The sequence below is a fragment of the Podarcis vaucheri genome (genome assembly GCF_965113315.1).
Source record: "Podarcis vaucheri genome assembly, chromosome: 4".
NCBI lineage: Eukaryota > Metazoa > Chordata > Lepidosauria > Squamata > Lacertidae > Podarcis > Podarcis vaucheri.
Genome location: NC_138762.1, coordinates 30,475,257 through 30,494,918, shown reverse-complemented (window position 1 = coordinate 30,494,918; position 19,662 = coordinate 30,475,257). Strand labels below are relative to the sequence as shown.

The window sequence follows — 19,662 nt, the reverse complement described above, 5'->3', positions numbered from 1 at the left end:
CAATTTAAAATATTATATGACACATTGTAATTATTTCCAATTCATTCATTTTATGCAATGGTATCTATTATTTCAATAGCTTACCTTAGCAGTAGTAGTTGCACTTATACCCTGAAGAGTCTCCTGAGTTTTACTGCTGATTAGTGAAGATTTATTTACCCTTTCTCTCTGTCTCTGTCGACATTCCAAACAGTTTCGCACAGCAACACAGCAAACTAAAAAGGTTTAAGAAATAGCATTGGAATATCAATCTTAATGAAATTCTTAAAGCAACAATGAAAAAAAATATTGTATCCTAGTGCCTGAGATCTGCCATAATATGTTACCCTATCATGACATAAACGCTGGATTTTACAACAGCATCTATATGCACTAATGCTAAAACTGAGGCAGAGTTAAATATACTCATCTCTTAATCATGTGTATTTAATTTTATTCAGAAAAGATACTACTGTTGAACACTAAATGAGCAGCAACAGTATACACAGCATAGTAGAGAACACATTTAAATGAACCCTTCTTATGCTTTTGCAATTTGTAATTGATGGTGATGGGAAAGTGGTTGAGGACTAGTATCTGAATTGATTGAGGAGGGTCAGATGAAAGAGGAGCAGCATACAAAGTGAAGCTAGGGTAGTCCTGATAAGGCGATCCTGAAGAAGGAGGATGCCCGGCAAATAGAGAACTATGCCATTTGAGGCATCAGGAATGGATGACAGAAAGCACAGAGTTAAATGATAGAAGACCATCAAGTGATTGGCTATAGATGAGAGGACACGGTTTAGTGCTGGAGCATATACAATGCATGCAGAAGGTCTGAAGTTGCCGCAATTATTAGTGAAAATGAGAGAAGTTACAGGGCTTGAAATCATCTCTGATTTGGAGAGGCCCACAGCTAGAGTACACAACGTTGCCTAGGGTTACTGATGACCTAACAATATTAGGCAGTTTCATATAAGCATGCCTGAAACTGACAGAAGAGATAGTCAGAAGTGGATTGTAATTTTAATCTTGATTGTGTATATGGGAAGGAGTCCAAATAAAACATTTTAAGGAGAATGGTGAGCTAAATATAGTCATCAACAGAGGAATAGAATGAGGAATCCATTAGCATGCCAGTATGCTTGTCATGCACCATAACCGAGGCTCCTTCAAACTAACAAGTTCCGCTTTTTGTGTCTCACAGCATGTAACACATTATCGTCCTCTTGCAGCAATCATGTTAGCTTTTTTGGGATATGTGAAAAATGTACAACTTTTAAGAATACGATGTATAATAACATAAAGCGCTCTTGAACAGTTCTGCTACGTAGAGAAATACTTGTTATCTTAACCCGGACTGGATGCAATTTTCTTCAAACACAACAAAATACAGAAATTTTTAAAAGGTAGAAGCTATGAACAGTTCTACAGAGCAAATGAACATATGCTCAAAAAATTTGCTAATTGGCATAATAAAAATTAATGGTGGTGTTGAAGAGAATAAGCAGATATTCTCAACTGCAGAGACTTCTAGATTTTTGGAACCCAAAGAATCAAAAGCAGGTCAGCTTTGGCTTTTTTCTTTTTTTCTTTTTTACTGCAGCCTCATTTCGTTGACCTGTAAGTAATTATTTAATGCACTGAGCTGTTCCATGCAAACTTACCAAGCCTTAGGCACTGTCGCATTAAGCCTCCAGAAGACATGTTTTTTTCAGCTTCAATTTCACTAAAATTTAGCGAGCTGGCAAATACTAGTACATCAACCATAGCCATCAGGCGGCTGAGGAAAGTCACTGCTGTCTCTGCTGACATACCCTGAGTTACTTCAATGTTCTCCAATTCAGTCTTTAAAAGAAAATCATTACATTAGACTCCTAAATCTATCACACATTTGAATGCATGAAATATACCAAAACAATCTCCGATTAAACTGAACACAAACAGTATAGAAATGGGCATGAGAAGAGATGGATTCACATTTGCATGCCATATTAGGTAATACAAAGTTCCTACACTGGTAAGTAAACTAATGCTACTCATATGAGCCAAAGCACTATGGTAATATGAGTGTGTGAGACAATGCAGAAAGAGTTCTCAATTTTGTCTATCTGTAAATTGTCCATATTAAGGAACAGAAGCACAGGACAAGGAGGACTCATAGAGCTGCTATATCTTCCTGCATCATTGGGGAACTAAGAGAAGATACATAGCCCGCACAAAAAATAATCTTGTTCTATCTTTGAGGTACACTTAGGAAAGCATTATTTGAAAAGTGGACACAAAGCATAATTTAATTTATTTTTGGAGTACGAGGAGAAACAAATATGATTGCCAGGACACTGTCATGAGATGAGTAAAGTCACAACTGATTATACAGTCTTAATATTTTGTTTGTTTCTTTTTTAAATTTATATCCTTTCCTTCCAAATGAACGCACGGCAACAAACAAGTGATAAAAAAAATAAAAACTGTTCCAATACATATTGGAATTTTAGACTAGGGTGTTTATTATTTTTGACCAAGTGGGATTTACTGCAGGGTGTCCTATTTGTTAGCCCTACAAAATTAAATATATGTTGTTGTTGGCATCCGTCTATCTAGAGAGACAATGGAGTGCACCTCTGGAGGTGAAATCAATCCCCCTTCCTGCGCACACACATAAGTATATCTATCGCACACACACACACTTCTTTCATGCAATGACTTGTCAGATTGTTCCTATGAGCGCGTGTATACGCAAAAGTTACAATTAAATTATTTAGCAATCCAAGGGCAATCTTGCGACTAAATCCTGTTTACAAGACCGTAACTGGAAAATTCATCCTTTTCCATGTCCACAAAGTCACAGGATCACTTCTAAAAGTGGTATGAGTGCCAACTGTTACGTTGCAACTATCCCATAAAAATAGTGCCACTCTACACCCAAAACAGTTATTTTGAAGATTATACCCAGTCATATGTGGAGGACTATAGAACACCGAGACTATTATAAACAAGTCCAAAGAAATATGCTCTAATTTATATTTAAACCCATTGTGTTCCACAATTATAAATTACAGTTAGTTTTTAAGAATGTAAACTCAGTGGGAAGGTCCATTTTCACAGAGAAACTTACAAATATGTTGGAATATGATTTTGCTCTCATTAAAAGTTAGGAGAAAGAAGTCAACGATTTTAGGAAGTGCTCCCATTATTGTCTGGCTAAGTAATTATTTCACCAAAAAGATTTCACAGGCAAACTAGAATTATTTTTCTCTTTAAAATTTAGGAATGTGAAATCCCTTCAAACACCTGCCTAACTATACCTTATTCATTCCTTTTCACAGCTCTTGTTTCACCCCTCCCCTAAACTGCATGAGTGCATCCCAGCCAACCAGGGGGCACAAAGAGAGCATGACAATGTTGTGGCACAACACAAACCATCATAATTAACGATGTGGCACCACTACTGAGCGAAAAATAAAGCAAATGTTTTATATTTAGTGTAAATTGGTGGAGAAACACTTCAGTTCTTGCGATGACTGCATTGTCTTACAAGAAGGCCACACAGTTTTCTATTGTAATGAAGGGACAGTAAAATACAGAGAATCCTAAATGCGCATCTGGATGCAGATATTGTTCACCGACATTACAAAACTTCCAACAGGATGCACTTTTGTTAGTGCATCAGTGGGGCAACAAAATGTTGTAATGGTGAGCCTGTTCAGGTTTGTAGCCACTTCCTCCTGAGATTTCCACTTCCCCAGCCCTATCAATCAGTCAACATTTAATGTTCACTGGGCATTCTCAGCTCTGAATAGATTGTTTTAGGCTTCCCCCTCCACTTATGGGTTTCTTCTATTTTTTGGTAGTCCTGCAAGGCTTAGGATTCCTCCCAAATCTTTGTGGTATCCTTCTGCACCGCCTGTGAGATGAGACCTGGGGCCACTGCTTTACAGTGGCTCTGATCGCTCTTGGAGGGACAAGTTCAGAAAGTGATGCTGGGGAATTCCATAGTCACTGACATGCGGGGTCCCTCAGATCTCCATCTTGTCCCTCGTGATATTTAACATATAAACTTGATCCAGGTGCCAGATCAAGCACCCACCCAAAGTTTCTCTTCTTCGTCCACTTGCCCCACAGCCTCTGTTGCTTTTAACAAGCTTATTTTTATTGCAGTGGAACCTCAGTTTTTGAACGTAATCCATTCCGGAAAATCCTTCCACTTCCGAAATGTTCGAAAACCGAAAATCAAAGCGCTGTCAGCAATTTCAATGAGGAAAAAAGAGAATCACACATCGGAAGTCGTTTGAGTTCTGAAAAATATTTGAAAACCAGCACACTTACTTCCAGGTTAGGCATTCGAGAGCTGAAATGTTCAGCAATGGAGCCGTTCAAGAACCGAGGTTTGACTGTACTTTGTATTTTATAAAGTTGTTTGAAAATGATGTAAGCTACTTTGACTCCAACTTGGGAGAAAGCTGGAATATAAATACACTAAACAACCACCACAATACATAAAGATAAGGCCTGTGCAAATGAATTCTATTTATTTATATGATCCCAAATCCACAAATTGAGCAGGACTGTGGATACAGAGCTTTGGACTGGCCATGTTTGTGATGAGAATATCTTCCTTCTACCAGGCACAAAATTTTGCACCCTCCAAACTCTTTCCTGCAAAAATTGATAATTTGGGGAGGAGATAACACTTTGTCCTCCTCTCTTTTAAGGTCTACTCTATGCTAATATTGCCTATTTCATAAAACAATGTAAATATTCAAAACAGATCTTTTACTATGCAAGCGCTAACGATCCAAGCATGAGTAACAGTTAAAAAATAACCAGTCAATTTGTTTAGGTTTTTCATTGATATTTATCCAATAAAACTTAGGCCTGCAGTAAAAATAATCTTGAATGAGTATTTTCCTGAAACAACAGCATGTTTATTACCGGTAAGTCCCTTGATCCACTACACACCCACTAAACACAGATCATGTAGGTGAAAGCACAATAATACAAAGTGGATGGTATGTCCTCCCACATTTTGATGCATCTGAATCAAAGTATTGCATGTGGTGCCCTGTGATATGTTGTGAAGATGGCATTTCCGACTCAAGATCAATATTTTTACAGTGTTATGAACAATTTCATAATGCAGATATTATTTACTTCATTCTATCAAAGGCTGGATAACTGAAAAATGCATAAGAAATAAAATAAATTGTAAAGCTATGAACTGAAACTTGTAGCAGTAATACTAACCTTAGAACCCTGGACATGCAACAGACAAAGCAGACAACAGATCACAACAAAAAGAAAAAGAAATGTTACAGTCAAATTAAAAAATACAATGCAAAATAGAAACTAATACTCTAAAATCATGTATTTTACTTTACAATTTGAATGTTTCAATTTTTAAAACAACCTCTTGAAAACAAAATCTGAAGTTCAAACAAAATTAGATATCATTTGACCTATGCAGTTCAATATACACAAATAGATGAACAAAAATAAATATACGAAGAATAAATACATTTTTCTTAGTAAAAGCTAGAAGTCAGAATTACCAAAATGGAAAAAAAAGCCTGGCTTGCTATTTGTAAACTTTTAATTCTTCAAAGACAGGTAAAGGCAAAGGTAAAGACAAAGACCCCATGACAGTTAAGTCCAGTCAAAGGCGACTATGAGGTTGTGGCATTCATCTTGCTTTCAGGCTGAGGAAGCTGGTGTTTGTCCACAGACAGCATTCTGGGTCATGTGGCCAGCTTCTGGCACAACAGAACACTGTGACGGAAGCCAGAGCGCACAGAAACGCCGTGTACCTTCCCGCCGCACCGGTACCTATTTATCTACTTGTACTGAAGTGCTTTTGAACTGCTAGGTTGCCAGGAGCTGGGACAGAACAATGGGAGCTCACTCCGTCGCAGGGATTCAAACCGCCAATGTTCTGATAAGTAAGCCAAAGAGGCTCAGTAGTTTAGACCACAGCGCCACCCGCTCCCTACCTTCAAAGGCAACCCCTCCATCAAAATAAAATGAAGCGCTCGGTGCCTCTAAGACATTTTGAAACCCAACAATTTGCCAGATGCAAGGATCTTGTGATCTGCTGGTAATTTTTACGGTTTTATATTTACATTCACCATTCTGAGCTGCAAAATAGTTCTAAGCAACTGCTGAATGGCTCCATGCCATCAATCATTTTCCAAAGAGTATTCACAGATCAGCTGCAGTACTGTGAAGTGTGCCTTGTCAGTCATTTGGCTGAGAAAGCAACATGGTTATCTAACATGCATTACCAAAATAGCGGCTGTGTGCATACTAGAACATTTCTACATTTTAAATTAAATGTCAAGAGCCCCGATCCAAATAGCAGTTTTGTGTGCTAAATGGAGCTCTAGACTTAGATTTGGAAAACCATTTTTGAAACGCAGAAAAGTTTTTCAAAAGCAGCTTACAACTTGGAATAGGTAAAAGACATATGCTGTTCAAACGAAAGTCTCAGATCCCACTGGGGGTGCCCAAAGTAGCACTTTGAATCTAAGTTGCTGTTTCCAAAGAGAAGCCTGTTCTATTCTCACATTCCTATCAAAATCTAAAGGCAATACACTGTATTTGTGCTGTAATTCATGCTGTAATTGTGTCATGTATGACCTCAAACAAACTCCTCCTGTTTGCCAATTTGTACAGTCTATTCATGACTGTTGTGGTCTCATTGTTTTTTAACTAGGAAATCTATCTTACACCAAACTTTGCATTCTTACTGGGGGGGGGGCAGGGCAGCTTTAAGATCAAGAGGATTTCTCTCTTCTACTGACCAGAAAAGAACCTGCGCTTTAGAATCATAGAATCATAGAGTTGGAAGAGACCACAAGGGCCATCGAGTCCAACGCCCTGCCAAGCTTTATTGGAAACACCAGATTCTGTTTATGAAGTGTTCCAAGAATTGAGCGCATCTGTAAGTGATACCCCTGCACATTAAATGCCAAGAGGCTAGTAAGACTTGTGGAAGAGGCTAGTAAGACTTGTGGAAGAGTGGACTACATCACCCCAGGCTGCAAGTGAGGTATCTTCTTTCTCTCTTTTTAATATTCATTCATTTAAGCAATTTCCTGCAAGTTAATTATCATCATCATATGCATCAAGGAGAAAGGTTCTAATCCAGCCTGCTCCTCATTCCACTCCTGGGGATTTTTCAAGTAGGAGGTTAATACAGAGAATGTGAGCACCAGCTCCCATTCTATAACCCCAGAACTCTACAGCCCCATTCCCACTTCCCTGTTCTTCAACCTTGGGTGCTCAGATGTTGCTGGACTACAGCACCCACCAAACACGGCCAGCTTAGTCATCTGTCAGGGCTGATGGGAGTTGTAGTCCAACAACATCTGGGGACCCAATGTTGAACTCTGGGCTAAGTGGGAAGTTAGGGAAGATCAAGAGAAAAAACACTGATCGAAACTTAATTCTGTATTGCAATGTGTTGCTTTTAGAAGGGTGACCTGTCTTATTTATCCATATTTATATTTAATAATTGTTGTAAAGAGCTTAGAGGTTTCTCTAAGCTCTTTACAACAATTCAGTGGTGTGTACATTTTATTAAATAAGTAAGCATAATGTAAGTAAAGCTGTAACTGAGATCCAGAGTTATGTGCTTTGCTCCATGTGTGAGGGGGCCTTTAGAAGTCTCTCCTTTTAGTTCTCTGTCCTGCTCTCAAAAGTATCCTTGAAACATGAGGCAGTTTCAGACACTCTTTAAAATATATTGTGATGTTTTGGGGGTAAAATGAAGGGAAGACGAGACGTACCACTGGATGTGTGCAAGCCATTGTACACATCTAATAGGCCTCTTTGGAACTTTGCCTATCTTTGTAAAACTGATGTAAGAGTCCAGCAATAATTCTAAAGAAGGTATTTTACAGTGTTAGTGCCACAAGGAAGAAGTGGTCAAGGAATTTGAACTGTGCTTGTTTGTACTGTATCCAACAAAAGAATTCCACATATACCACCTGCAACAAAAGGGTGTACATACTTTGTCTCTCCTAAATGGAATATGCTCCCAAATTAAAGACATATTTCTCTTGAAATGTTTAGTACCTCCATTCAGATATTTTAGAAAATCATTCTATAATGATTCTAAATGGGATAAGCTAGGTGAAAAGTGGTTTAGCTATTGGTATAACTTTCTAGCAATTGTGGCTATTAGTTTTCCCAGAGCATTTGAAAACTGTACTGTTTCAAAAATAAATCATTGCTTTAACACAGCATTACCTATATAAACTGGTTAAGAACATGTTTGATTAGAATTCACTTTCTAAACTTTTTTTTTAAAAAAATGTACATTTTCTTCTTTTAAGGGAAACTTCCAAAAACAAAGCATCTGGCACATTGTTCTTGGCATGCAATTTTCAACATACCCACTAGATGGAAATATTGTACTTACAGTTGGGGATGTTGCTGCAGACAACAATGGTAGAATTCCTCCACAAGCAATGATAATATTGTCTACCATTTGGGAAATGAGGTGGATAGTGTTATGTACAAAAATAATATTCTCATTGCTATTGACAAAATCCATGACAGACTTTGTGGAATGGCTACAAAAAATAATTGAGGAAAAATGCGTTAGGGAAATTTTAGAATAGATTTCTAACACAAAGATCAAAACCAACATAAAGGTTTATTAACAGCAAGAAATCACAATGAAAACTATTTTTAAAAAGTAGCCTTGCAAATAAGTTCTGAAATGCTACCATCCAACTTTCTTATTAATAAGCTGTCTGCCAACACATGTGATACATTAATGACACACCTACCACTGGAGACAAAATGAACCAAACTTTCTTCCAGCTTATGGAAGCCCCACAAAGTTCCATGCAGCTTATTCCCTGACCCCGATATAAGAGTGCATGTAGCTTAAATTGGCTATTCTATAAGCTGCTACACAGGACTATTAACAAGAAACCTAATATGCTTCAAGGCCTAAGGGAAAAGAGTATTTCTCTCCTCTGTATCCCAGTTAGTTATTTTCTACATCTTCTTTTCAAGAATGTGGAGTAAGGTGGAAGGCTATTAAGTAGATTAAGACCTGGGAGACAATGGCTCAAATCTCCACTTGACCTTAAAATGCACTTGGGCTAATCGCTCTCTTTCTCTCAGCCAACCTTCCTCACAGGATCAGGAGAACCAGGAATGTCACCTTGAGTCCCAACATTCTTGAAGCTATATTACTAACCATGCTGAATGTGTGTAGTAAATGTCAAACAGAAAATTTACTTTATGAAGAGCAGGAAGCATGCTACTCATTCAAGTAGCTAAGTAAAGGAATATATTAACAGCTTCCACAGCAGTAAGCTTAACTGCCTAGTGTGATTAACAGGCAATGATAGTTTTATTATTATACTAGTGAAATAATGATACAAAAAATGATACAAAAAAGGCCCCTTACCTTCTCCAAACATGCACATCAGTTTCTAAAGCAAAAAGCAAATCAGTAAGTAGCCTCTGGTGCATCGGGGACCATTTAAATTCTGGAATACGAAACATTGTTGTTCGTGGACCGGGACTGAACTGTCGCCTCTGTTCTTCTGTCATGGGCATTCCCCGAAATCCCAAATCAACACGCAAGTCTCTATCCTGTTGTGTAATAGATCGACCTTGCACAGCCTAAATAAGCAGTAAATATATTTAAAATATTCAATGCAAAATTCTGGCACTGGTCACACATGGGAACTAAAACACACATATTTAATGCGATCTTTCTTCATAATTAAATAAAACAATGAAAGCAGTGTAAATTTGTCTCTAGCCATCCTTACTTAAACAATTTTGTCCTTTTGTAATACCACCTATGAAGCCCTTTGTAGGCAAAAGCATGCATTTTGTCTCTAAGAACTAGTGCCAGTTTGCTTCCTCCCTCCTTCCTGCCACATTCTTTGTATTTTGTGAGGCCTGACCTTCTTATCCCTGAAATGTCTAAGCTGCTCTAGGAGCCTTTTTTAGTTGAAGAACAGCATTAAAATACGTAAGTAAGTAGGTAAGTAAATATCAACACTAAGTTTGACTTTATTAAATATTATAATTACATTTTGCAGTAAACAAAACATTAGTTAAGTTTTCTCACTCTTTAAGTGGAAGACCATTATCCTGGCAGGAAGTGATACAAAACACACAGGTTGTATCATGTGAGCTTGCTAGAAAGCTATTCAAAAGCTGATTATGTGCCGTTTGGTTGGTTGGTTGAAAAGCAGCCAGGAGGATTCTCTAGTAGCGCTAGAGAAAATATGTTTGACTCTTCCCTGCTGTGATCTTTTTCTTGATCTAAATCCATCCCAGTAGCTATTTTCATCCTGTCCGTGTTGGGAAAATATGTATGTGAATTCCACCCAGCCCCACAGCATTGCTTTGGAACCAAAGAATGCTAGAGTTGGAAGGCATCTAGTCCAAGCCCTGCTCAATGCAGGGATCTTGTAGCTAAAGTGCTCCTAGCAGATGTTTGCACCATCTTCTACGTGACAGCCCTTCAGATAATTGAAAACATGTATCATGTGTCCTCTTCATTTTCTATTATCCGGGCTTAACATCTTTCAACCACTTCTGTGCAACTTGGTTTCCAAATGCCCTCATTATCCTGTTGCCCTCTAGTTTGTCAACAGCTTCCTTAAAATGGGACATCCATAACTTGACAAAGTCGTCCAGATATGCACCCATCAGCAATGTTACTTCTAAAGATATTTGATACTTCTGGAAACTTGGGGTTTTACCTTGAATCTACTGAACCTCCCCTCTTGTGGATGCATGTTGCACTTTTGACTATGTAAACAATGGTACTTACTACTTGAAGAACACAAATGTTCACCTGCCTTGTCTACTGTAATGCAAGGTCACCCTTGAGGATGGCCCAGAGGCTGCAGATAGTGCAGAATGTGGCCACTAGGTTGGGAAGTGGGGTAGCCTGATGTGACCATGTGTCACAACTCCTGAAAGTGCTGCACTGGCTATGAGCTGATGTGCCCAACTCAAACTGTTAGTAGTAGCATACAAAGTCTTACATGACTTGGGTAGTACTTAAAAAAGCACCTTCCCTAATAACCACCATCTTGGGCCCTACAATCAGCAGGGGAGACCATGTTGGTGGTGCCATTGCTAGGTAGTTTCCAGCTGGTGTTGACCAGTGTGTTTTACACGGTTTTTAGATACTGTAAGTATATTTTTATTTTATTGTCTTACCACTTTGGGGACTGCCATGCTGAGCTTTTTTGGGATGAAGGGTGGGTTGGAAATTTAATAAATAAAAGAGAATGGTACACTAAGTATAGCTGCTTGAATGCAGGAATAGAAAGACATACACCTGACATAAGAGAAAACCAAGCCTAAGCCCTACATAGTTTCTTTCCTAATGTAGAGTTTTACTTGGGATTACAACACACTGAATTTTATTCTATTCATGAGCAGTCCCAATTGTCTCTAAGTGTGCATTGATGTAGACAAATGTGAACAGGGCAATCAAAGATATGGTTTTTTTAATAGGAGTGGTTGCAAGTTGTAGTATTGCAAAGAAGGTCAAGACAGCTTGCATGTAAAACAAATCTATTGTGTGATCTAGGGTTGTTTCCAGGTCTCAAGGCAATGGCCTAGGTTTCATTCACTGACAAGGAATCGTGCTGCTGTAGAGATAGTTGTCAACACTATGTTTCTGAAATAACTCCTTGAACTGCAAGCAGATAAACACAGGATTGGCAGAACTCTGTAAAGCTCTAAGTGCCATTTACTATGAGATGACTTCCATTTTTAAAGTATTTATTTTATAACAAACAATACCCTAATGTGTGGTATTGTTAAAACAATTAAAATAGAACACATGAGGCAACATACTTTAAATTATTGCTTTTGATGGATTAGACTGAGTTTGGGAGATGGCCAAAAAGCTGCCACAGCATTTTGCTTGATCATTAACAAACAGGAATCACTTTCATTCCTTGACATTTCAGTGTTTTGTAGTCAATAAGCATAGTTCCAACTATGTGGTTTTGAACCACATTCTGTAGGTATTCAAATAGCTATTTTGTTGATGTTGATTGGTTCAATATTGCTAATGCAGATTTCTGGATTACATATCAGCCTTCACTGTATAATGTTTTATTCTCAAGGTCATAATTCAGTTTGTTTGGTAAAGAAAAGAAGAGAATGAAGTGTCAAGGATAATTACTAGGCAAATATTCAACGGCCAGCAAAAACTAATTAGCAGAATTACTTTCCAGTGCTAGACTACTGAAAACACTTCTGATCAAGACCTCCAAAGTGACTGAATAAGATACTGGATCAGCATAAGGATATATGAAGTTTTACATGTAAACAGTCTAAATGCAACAAATAAAATAATTAGTTTGCATTTAAAAACATTCATTTATAATTAACCAAAGTCCAGCCCCTCAGTACTGTTTTAAAATGGGATTAACTTCTCATGAAAAGTATTTGCCTTTGTAATATAAGGACAGTTGTTTCTTCTACAAGGAGAAATGATTTTGATGTGCAAAATAAATGGAAACCATTACTCACAATATCACTCCTAGTATAACTCCTTTTACTTCTCATAAGAATATAAGAGCCTGCCGTGATCGGACCAAATGCCTCTCTAGTCCAGCATCCTATGACCAGACAGATGCCAATGGGAAGCCTGTACGCAAAACCTGAGTGCAATAGCATTCTCCTCAAATTGCAGCTGCCAGCAACTGATATACATAGGAATGCTCTCTCGGGCAGTGGAGGTAGAATACAGCCATTGTGGCTAGTAGTAGTAGCCTCCATGAATTTGTTTAATCCTCTTTTAAAGTCATCCAAGTTGGCAGCCATCACTACATCCTGTCGGAGTGAACTCCGTAGCTTAACTATGTGCTGCGTGAAGAAGTAATTTCATTTGACTGCCCTGAATCTTCCAACTTTGAGCTTCACTGGATGGCCCCAGCTTCTCTTATTATGAGAGATGGTGGGGGGAATCCTTATTCACTTTCTCCACGCCATGCAAATCTCCATACAAATCTCTCCAAGCCATACACACCTCTGTAATAAAATCGTAATAAGATCTACCGACTATTCCTTGCAATATACATGTAATTCAGGGGTAGAGAATCTGTGGCCCGACCGATGTGGCTAGCCTACAACTCCCACCATCTCTGACCGTTAGCCATGTTGGGGATGCTGGGAGTTGAAGTCCAAAAACGTCTGGAGGGCTAAAATCTCCCCACATTTGCTGGAAGAAAGACTATCAAGGAAAAATGAAAGAGGGCAATTACAAAAGAGCAGCCTTTTATCCTCTATAACACAGCTGGGAGGGACAAGGTTTCTACACACCTTTGCACTGAAAAGAAACACAGGCTTAACCTGTGAAAGGTATTTTTCTTTGAATGAAAATCTGCTCTCAGTTGGATTTGAACAAAACTTTACACGCTGGACACATACGCCTTTGCTGAGGTCGCCTTGAGGAGGCATGTGCTCCAGAATGTGTTTAGAACATTTTATTCCCAACCAGCACAACTGTCTAAGCTGCAAACACTCACACTCAACACAAGAACGATAAAAAAAACACACACCAGCAACAGGTAGCACCAGCAGGACTTCTCTGGATGCTGAAGGCAACTTGGAAACAGAGCCACTTAGACTAGGCAGTCAAAGAGAGAAGTGAGGCCTGAGACCAGCTTTTTACTCAAAGAAATACACTTTTTACAGGCAAGCCCAACAGTTGTGAATATGCTCTCAGGTGGGACATACAAATGCTGGGTCCAGAAAAGGTATATAATGGCTATCTACAACCCTAGAAGCACATTCTGGAGCACCTGTCTCCAAAAGGCTGCCTTAGCAGAGGCGTATGCATCCATTCTGTAAAGTTTTATTCAAGTCCATCTCAAAGCATCTCGAATTACAAATAGGAGAAAGAATTGCAATGAAGAGACTCTTATTTATTCTCCATGTGTGAGGTTCTCACTTGTCAGGGAAAAAAATCCTGGGAGGAAAAAAAATCCTGGGAGTCATGGGTAAAAGCACTGCATGTGGAGAGTGCACTTGAACTATTTTCAGTTTGAAAGGAGTGGTGTTGCTCTTCCTAACAGCATCCCATTGCAATCGATGGTGCAATGTGTTTGTGCCCAGGTGGCATATCTTCAATTTCTGACTGGATATCATCAAAATTGGCGTCATTTAGAGAATCATTAGGTAGGGTGAGAAGAATCAGCATACCATTCTCTAGTCTGCAAAAAGGCATTGTAGTGCCTAAGAGACCCAGCTACTTACAATGTTTGTTTTTAACAGGTGGACCCAATGTGACTTTTTATCATGAAATCATAGAATCATAGAATCATAGAGTTGGAAGAGACCACAAGGGCCATCGAGTCCAACCCCCTGCCAAGCAGGAAACACCATCAGAGCACTCCTGACATATGGTTGTCAAGCCTCTGCTTAAAGACCTCCAAAGTAGGAGACTCCACCACACTCCTTGGCAGCAAATTCCACGGTCGAACAGCTCTTACTGTCAGGAAGTTCTTCCTAATGTTTAGGTGGAATCTTCTTTCTTGTAGTTTGGATCCATTGCTCCGTGTCCGCTTCACTGGAGCAGCAGAAAACAACCTTTCTCCCTCCTCTATGTGACATCCTTTTATATATTTGAACATGGCTATCATATCACCCCTTAACCTTAAATCACCAAGAGGTCTTCAGCAAACTAGTTTCCCTCAGCCCCACATCTGCAGTACATTGATCATTATACTGACCCAGCCTGCCTTACATGCCAGAACAACATCTTCTGGAATTGTGCATAGTGTCTTTTTTATGACTGGGTAACTATCCTAAACCCCCACGTTCCTCCTTCCTTTCAGTCTAATTCCCAAAGGGATTCAGAATGAATTTCTGCGATTATCTGCACAGTGCTCACTTTATGGTCTATTCCTGGCTACTGTTTAATGTTTTTCTGATCTAAACTTAGATCCTTCACAGTTAGAAAATTTGCTATTCTCTGTGGAAGCATGCTTGGTATATTTCTTACTGAAACAGTACTGAGTAATGTCTAGATAAAAATGTTTCTCCAATGCTACATGGTGACAGCTTTATTTATTATTTTAAATAAATGCCAAAGAGTGAGAGTGAAACAAAGTCAATAAAGTCTTCTTCAGTTGTAAAATTCTGGGAATATAACGTTTAAGAGAAAGCACACTCGGGTTGATTGCTTGGGAGTCATGGCAGAGTGTTACAGTAGTTTCACTGCTATTTGCAATGCCAGAAGGTTTGCTCCTCTCCATGGCATTTGCACTATGGAGGTCTGCATGTTTCCATCTCATTTCATTCTAGTAGCCTCTGTCCTTGACTCGTTTTATTTCCTAGAATTGTAGAGTTAGAAAGAACCATGAGGGTCATTTAGTCCAACCCCCTGCAAGGCAGGAAGCCTTCGCCCAATGAAGGACTCAAACCCAAGACACGGAGATGAACAGTCTCATGCTCTACACCGATTCGTATCTACATGAAACTGCTGAGTGAGGTTATCTAGGCATTTACTTCTCTTTTAAAACTGATATACCTAAAATATAAACACACACTTTATTAATAAATTTAATAATATAGTAACATTGTCATTGTACCAAAAAACTTACTTGGGTTGTAGTGGTGGTTTGGATTTTTCTTATTTCCTTCCCCACTTCTTTCCCATCATCAGATCTTTCCGTATCTGATATCATACTCCCTGCATCTACATTTGGTACAGTTTTACCACTAGAAGACTCAGTCTCAAGAGTTGTAGCAACCATTTCTGCATATTCTAATCCTTTGGATGATGAAGCCAGGTCTCTCTCAGAAATTGTGCCCATTGCATCCACAGAGGTATGAATCTTGAATTCTTTATCTTCTATTATGCTCGAGCTACATGCTATGTCAGCACTACCAGTCATGTGAGCAAGGAGTCCAAGGTCATCATTCACACCAAGGTGCATCTGAGTCTCTTGCATATTTGCAATAGTAATGTGATTGCTGGACAGTTCAGGGAGCAATTTCTCCTCTTGGCTGGGTATTTTATCAAAAAGAAATGAGGTATTGTTAGAAGGTTCATCTTTCTCATCAGCTAGTGTTATCAAGGGACCATTGTCCTTCTCTTCACTTTTCTTAATTATGCCTACACTTCCGTGAACATTGTTCTGAAGTTTTTCAACTGCAGCACTATATACATTGTCCAATAAGGATTCTACTTCCACAAGGGCACCATTCTCTCTGGTTACCAAAGTCTCTGGTGATAAATCCATATCGTCCAGCTTTACTTCTGTGGCTTCTACCTTTTCTGCTTTTATATCAACTAATAGATCGTGAACTTCTACATGCACACCACCCCCTGGTCTATCTGCGCTTCCAAGCACATCATCAGATACTTTTGTTGCAATAAGTAAATCCCTAGTATCTGTACCAACAGGGTAGTCCGTTTCACTTTCTGGGCTTTGGCTTTGTGAAAGATCTTCAATTTCACGAATTTCTATTCCACCTTTTGCTCCTGTTGTCTGAGCTGAAAGGCCTGAGATAGTGCTAACATTCCCCTTTTTCCCCTTCTTTATATTCTCCTCTTCTTGTCTTTGATATTCCTCGTACATTTTTGCTAGGTACTCTTTGTGAGCTTCATAGGTGACCTTAATACAAACAAATTAAAATTTTAGGAGAAAAGTCAATACTTACACATTAAACTAACATTAAAACTGTTGGAACACTATCAAGCCACTGTGATCCTTGAGTGAAACAGAACAGAGTATGGGCCCTTAGCAGGTTATTAACAAAGGGGGGAAATGGAACTATTAGGGGCAAATGTCACCAAGAACTCAGAAAAACAGATAAAGTAAAAATTTAAATGTAAGTGGAGGAAAAAAGTGATAAGATACTTAGCATTTAAATAAAATTGACATATAATATGAAAAATCTTTATGAAAACAATTATAAGTAGACTACATTACTTACATAAGTTTTATATCTCAGTGGGAAAAACTTTTCCTATCTGTAAAAGTAAATGCCTGTATCCAACATTATGCTCTGAGCTCTACTTGAACAATGGGACTTCCCCTTCCTATCACCTTCCCCTGAACTCCCCAAATCTCCTCCTGGGGGTCCCTCAACCATCTGGACAGATTTTGATGGTGCATGGGGAGCTACAGGGGAAGGAAGAGGAAGGGGGAGTTATACTGGACAACTGATCCACAAGCATTGGATGCAACCATGATGCACTGATTATACCAACTATCAATGAAAAGATTGATAAAATCTAGGAATCCAAATTAATTGCGAAATTGGTTCACTACATAAGAACTATGGAAGGGAAACAACAGCAAGGTATCTTAAAAATATTTTTTATTTAATATTTTATTGAATAATGCAAAGAAAATTTAAAATTTCCACAATTTAGAGGATTTTTGTATTATACTCAATTATCAGTATTTCTCCTTTATTTAACTAGTAATATAGTAATATTATTTAACAACATTTCTGTGAGTGTTCATACACGCTGTGTTAAGATGTTGAATTTTGAGTTAAGATACCAAATTATGGAAAGCAGATCTATATGATATGTTAAAGACTATAATTGTATATTGCTATGTTTAATTGCACAGATGCAGCTGATGGAAGAACTATAGTGTAAATAATCCAAGGCAGTGGTAACTGGTCATATTTCATACTATCCACAAGATGGCACTAAATTCTATCTATGACATGTTGACTACTATAACAGCAGCTAAACCGAACTTCCGAAACTGACTCTTACCTTGGAATGGGCTATAGAAAGAGTATCAACCCAGACCCTCCATCCTCCCCACTCATACTTTATTGCATGGTACAAAAGAATGCGGAAGATGTTGTACACCATCTCAGTAATTTTCTGTTCTTCAGAGTTCTTTGGGTTGATATATCCCAGAGAAAACATCCAGTCCTGCCACACCGAACACTGAAGTAAACATCTAAAATAAAATAGTTACAATATGATCACATGGCATTTGAACTTTTCCATTTGTTACAGATGTAAGGAAAGCCTGAATATTTCATTCAAAATATTCATTCAAAGCATTCCATTCTAAAATATTACAACTTGTATTTCTTTTAATTCAGTTTTGTTTGCCTCTCAGCATCACATTACACATCCATGGAAAATATGCTGAGATTTGTAATTATTCTTTCTGGATTTTTTCAGAAGGTTACATAAAGCTGAATTTACACAACTATAGCTGAACACCCCTCCACCCAGATGAAAATAACCTTGTTGAGCTTCACAAACAAAAGTGAATAAAGATTACTGGCATACCTCCTATTTTCACGGCTGTTACTGAAAAGTTTTATCATATCTGATAAAAACAAACGGCGAACTTCCATTAGTTCTGCACTTGGAGTTGAATTCTTTAATAAAGTTGCCACAACCTTGAGAATCACTTTAAAAGAGAAAATGCATGAATTATATTTTTGAATAATTAAGAAACAAAGTCAATGAATTAGACCGAATTGTTTTAGCTTCTATAAAACTGTGCAAATGCGGTTGTTTCCTAAAATATGAAGGTAAATAAGTTTCCTACCATATAGGTATAGGCATAAGTTTCCTACCATATAGGTAAAGGTAAAGGGACCCCTGACCATTAGGTCCAGTCGCGGACGACTCTGGGGTTGCGGCGCTCATCTCACTTCATTGGCCAAGGGAGCCGGCGTACAGCTTCCAGGTCATGTGGCCAGCATGACTAAGCCGCTTCTGGCAAACCAGAGCAGCACACGGAAATGCTGTTTACCTTCCCGGCGGAGAGGTACCTATTTATCTACTTGCACTTTGACGTGCTTTGGAACTGCTAGATTGGCAGGAGCAGGGACCAAGCAACAAGAGCTCACCCCGTTGCAAGGATTCAAACCGCTGACCTTCTCATCGGCAAGCCCTAAACTCTGTGGTTTAGACCACAGCGCCACCCGCATCCTAAAATATATAACCTTATAAATAGACTGATATATTGAAAGAGACAGAAAGGGAGCATCTACCATTTTAGCTACCTGTTCCAAAATAAATTCTAACTAGCATACTATACTTAATTCAAAAATACTAAAAATCTGAGCTTCTTTAAAGTCATAACCAGCAGTCATTTCTGCCAAGAGCCCAATATATTATGAACACCATCCCCTTTTCAAAAGGAGGGGATGGAAAGGATGGATCACATCAGGAAACTTCTTTCCCCAAGCTTATCACAGTTTTCTTTCCTATCAACTTTCGGCTTGTAATGGTGGATGAGATGAAATTGGAAGGCAGGGGGAGTTCAAAAAATAGTAACATGAAAATTAAAGGAGTAAGGAAAGAGTAGAACACAACAGAGGAGTAATCCTTACATTATTCATACACTCTGGAATCTATCTAGCTTTCTATCAGGACAGAGGAAACTCTGAAACAGCATTCCTCAAGTAGTTTGATAACAACCTGTAGGTTGTCAATTGCCTATAATCAAGCATTCATCCAAAGGACTTAATGAAAATGTTCCTATGTAAGATATGATTGACTTAAAAAAAAAATACAACAATGTCTCAATATCAAAATATTCTTACTTGGATTCTGAATTTTCACTGTAGAATCCGGCTCTGGGTGTGGTTTATGAACGACTTGTGTACATACTTGTTCTGTCAAAATCTACAATACAAGAATGTTACATTTCCTTCTCTGACCAGCAGTTTTAC

The 19,662-nt window shown here is 38.4% G+C and overlaps 1 protein-coding gene across 3 annotated transcripts in view; it reads right to left on the bottom strand.

Moving 5' to 3' along the window:
• NBEA (neurobeachin) overlaps positions 1–19,662 on the bottom strand; it is a 353,050-nt gene that overhangs the window by 261,415 nt on the left and 71,973 nt on the right. For 2 of the 3 annotated variants that reach the window (XM_082221535.1, XM_082221536.1), the window contains exons 19-26: positions 19,534–19,615; positions 18,266–18,389; positions 17,732–17,924; positions 15,594–16,610; positions 9,407–9,624; positions 8,402–8,555; positions 1,647–1,827; positions 85–215 (exon numbers count right to left, since the gene is read on the bottom strand). In XM_082221535.1, the coding sequence (XP_082077661.1) occupies positions 85–215; positions 1,647–1,827; positions 8,402–8,555; positions 9,407–9,624; positions 15,594–16,610; positions 17,732–17,924; positions 18,266–18,389; positions 19,534–19,615 (2,100 nt within the window). Of the gene's footprint in view, positions 1–84; positions 216–1,646; positions 1,848–8,401; positions 8,556–9,406; positions 9,625–15,593; positions 16,611–17,731; positions 17,925–18,265; positions 18,390–19,533; positions 19,616–19,662 lie in introns of those variants that run through there. The other variant, XM_082221534.1, reaches the window with a different exon arrangement.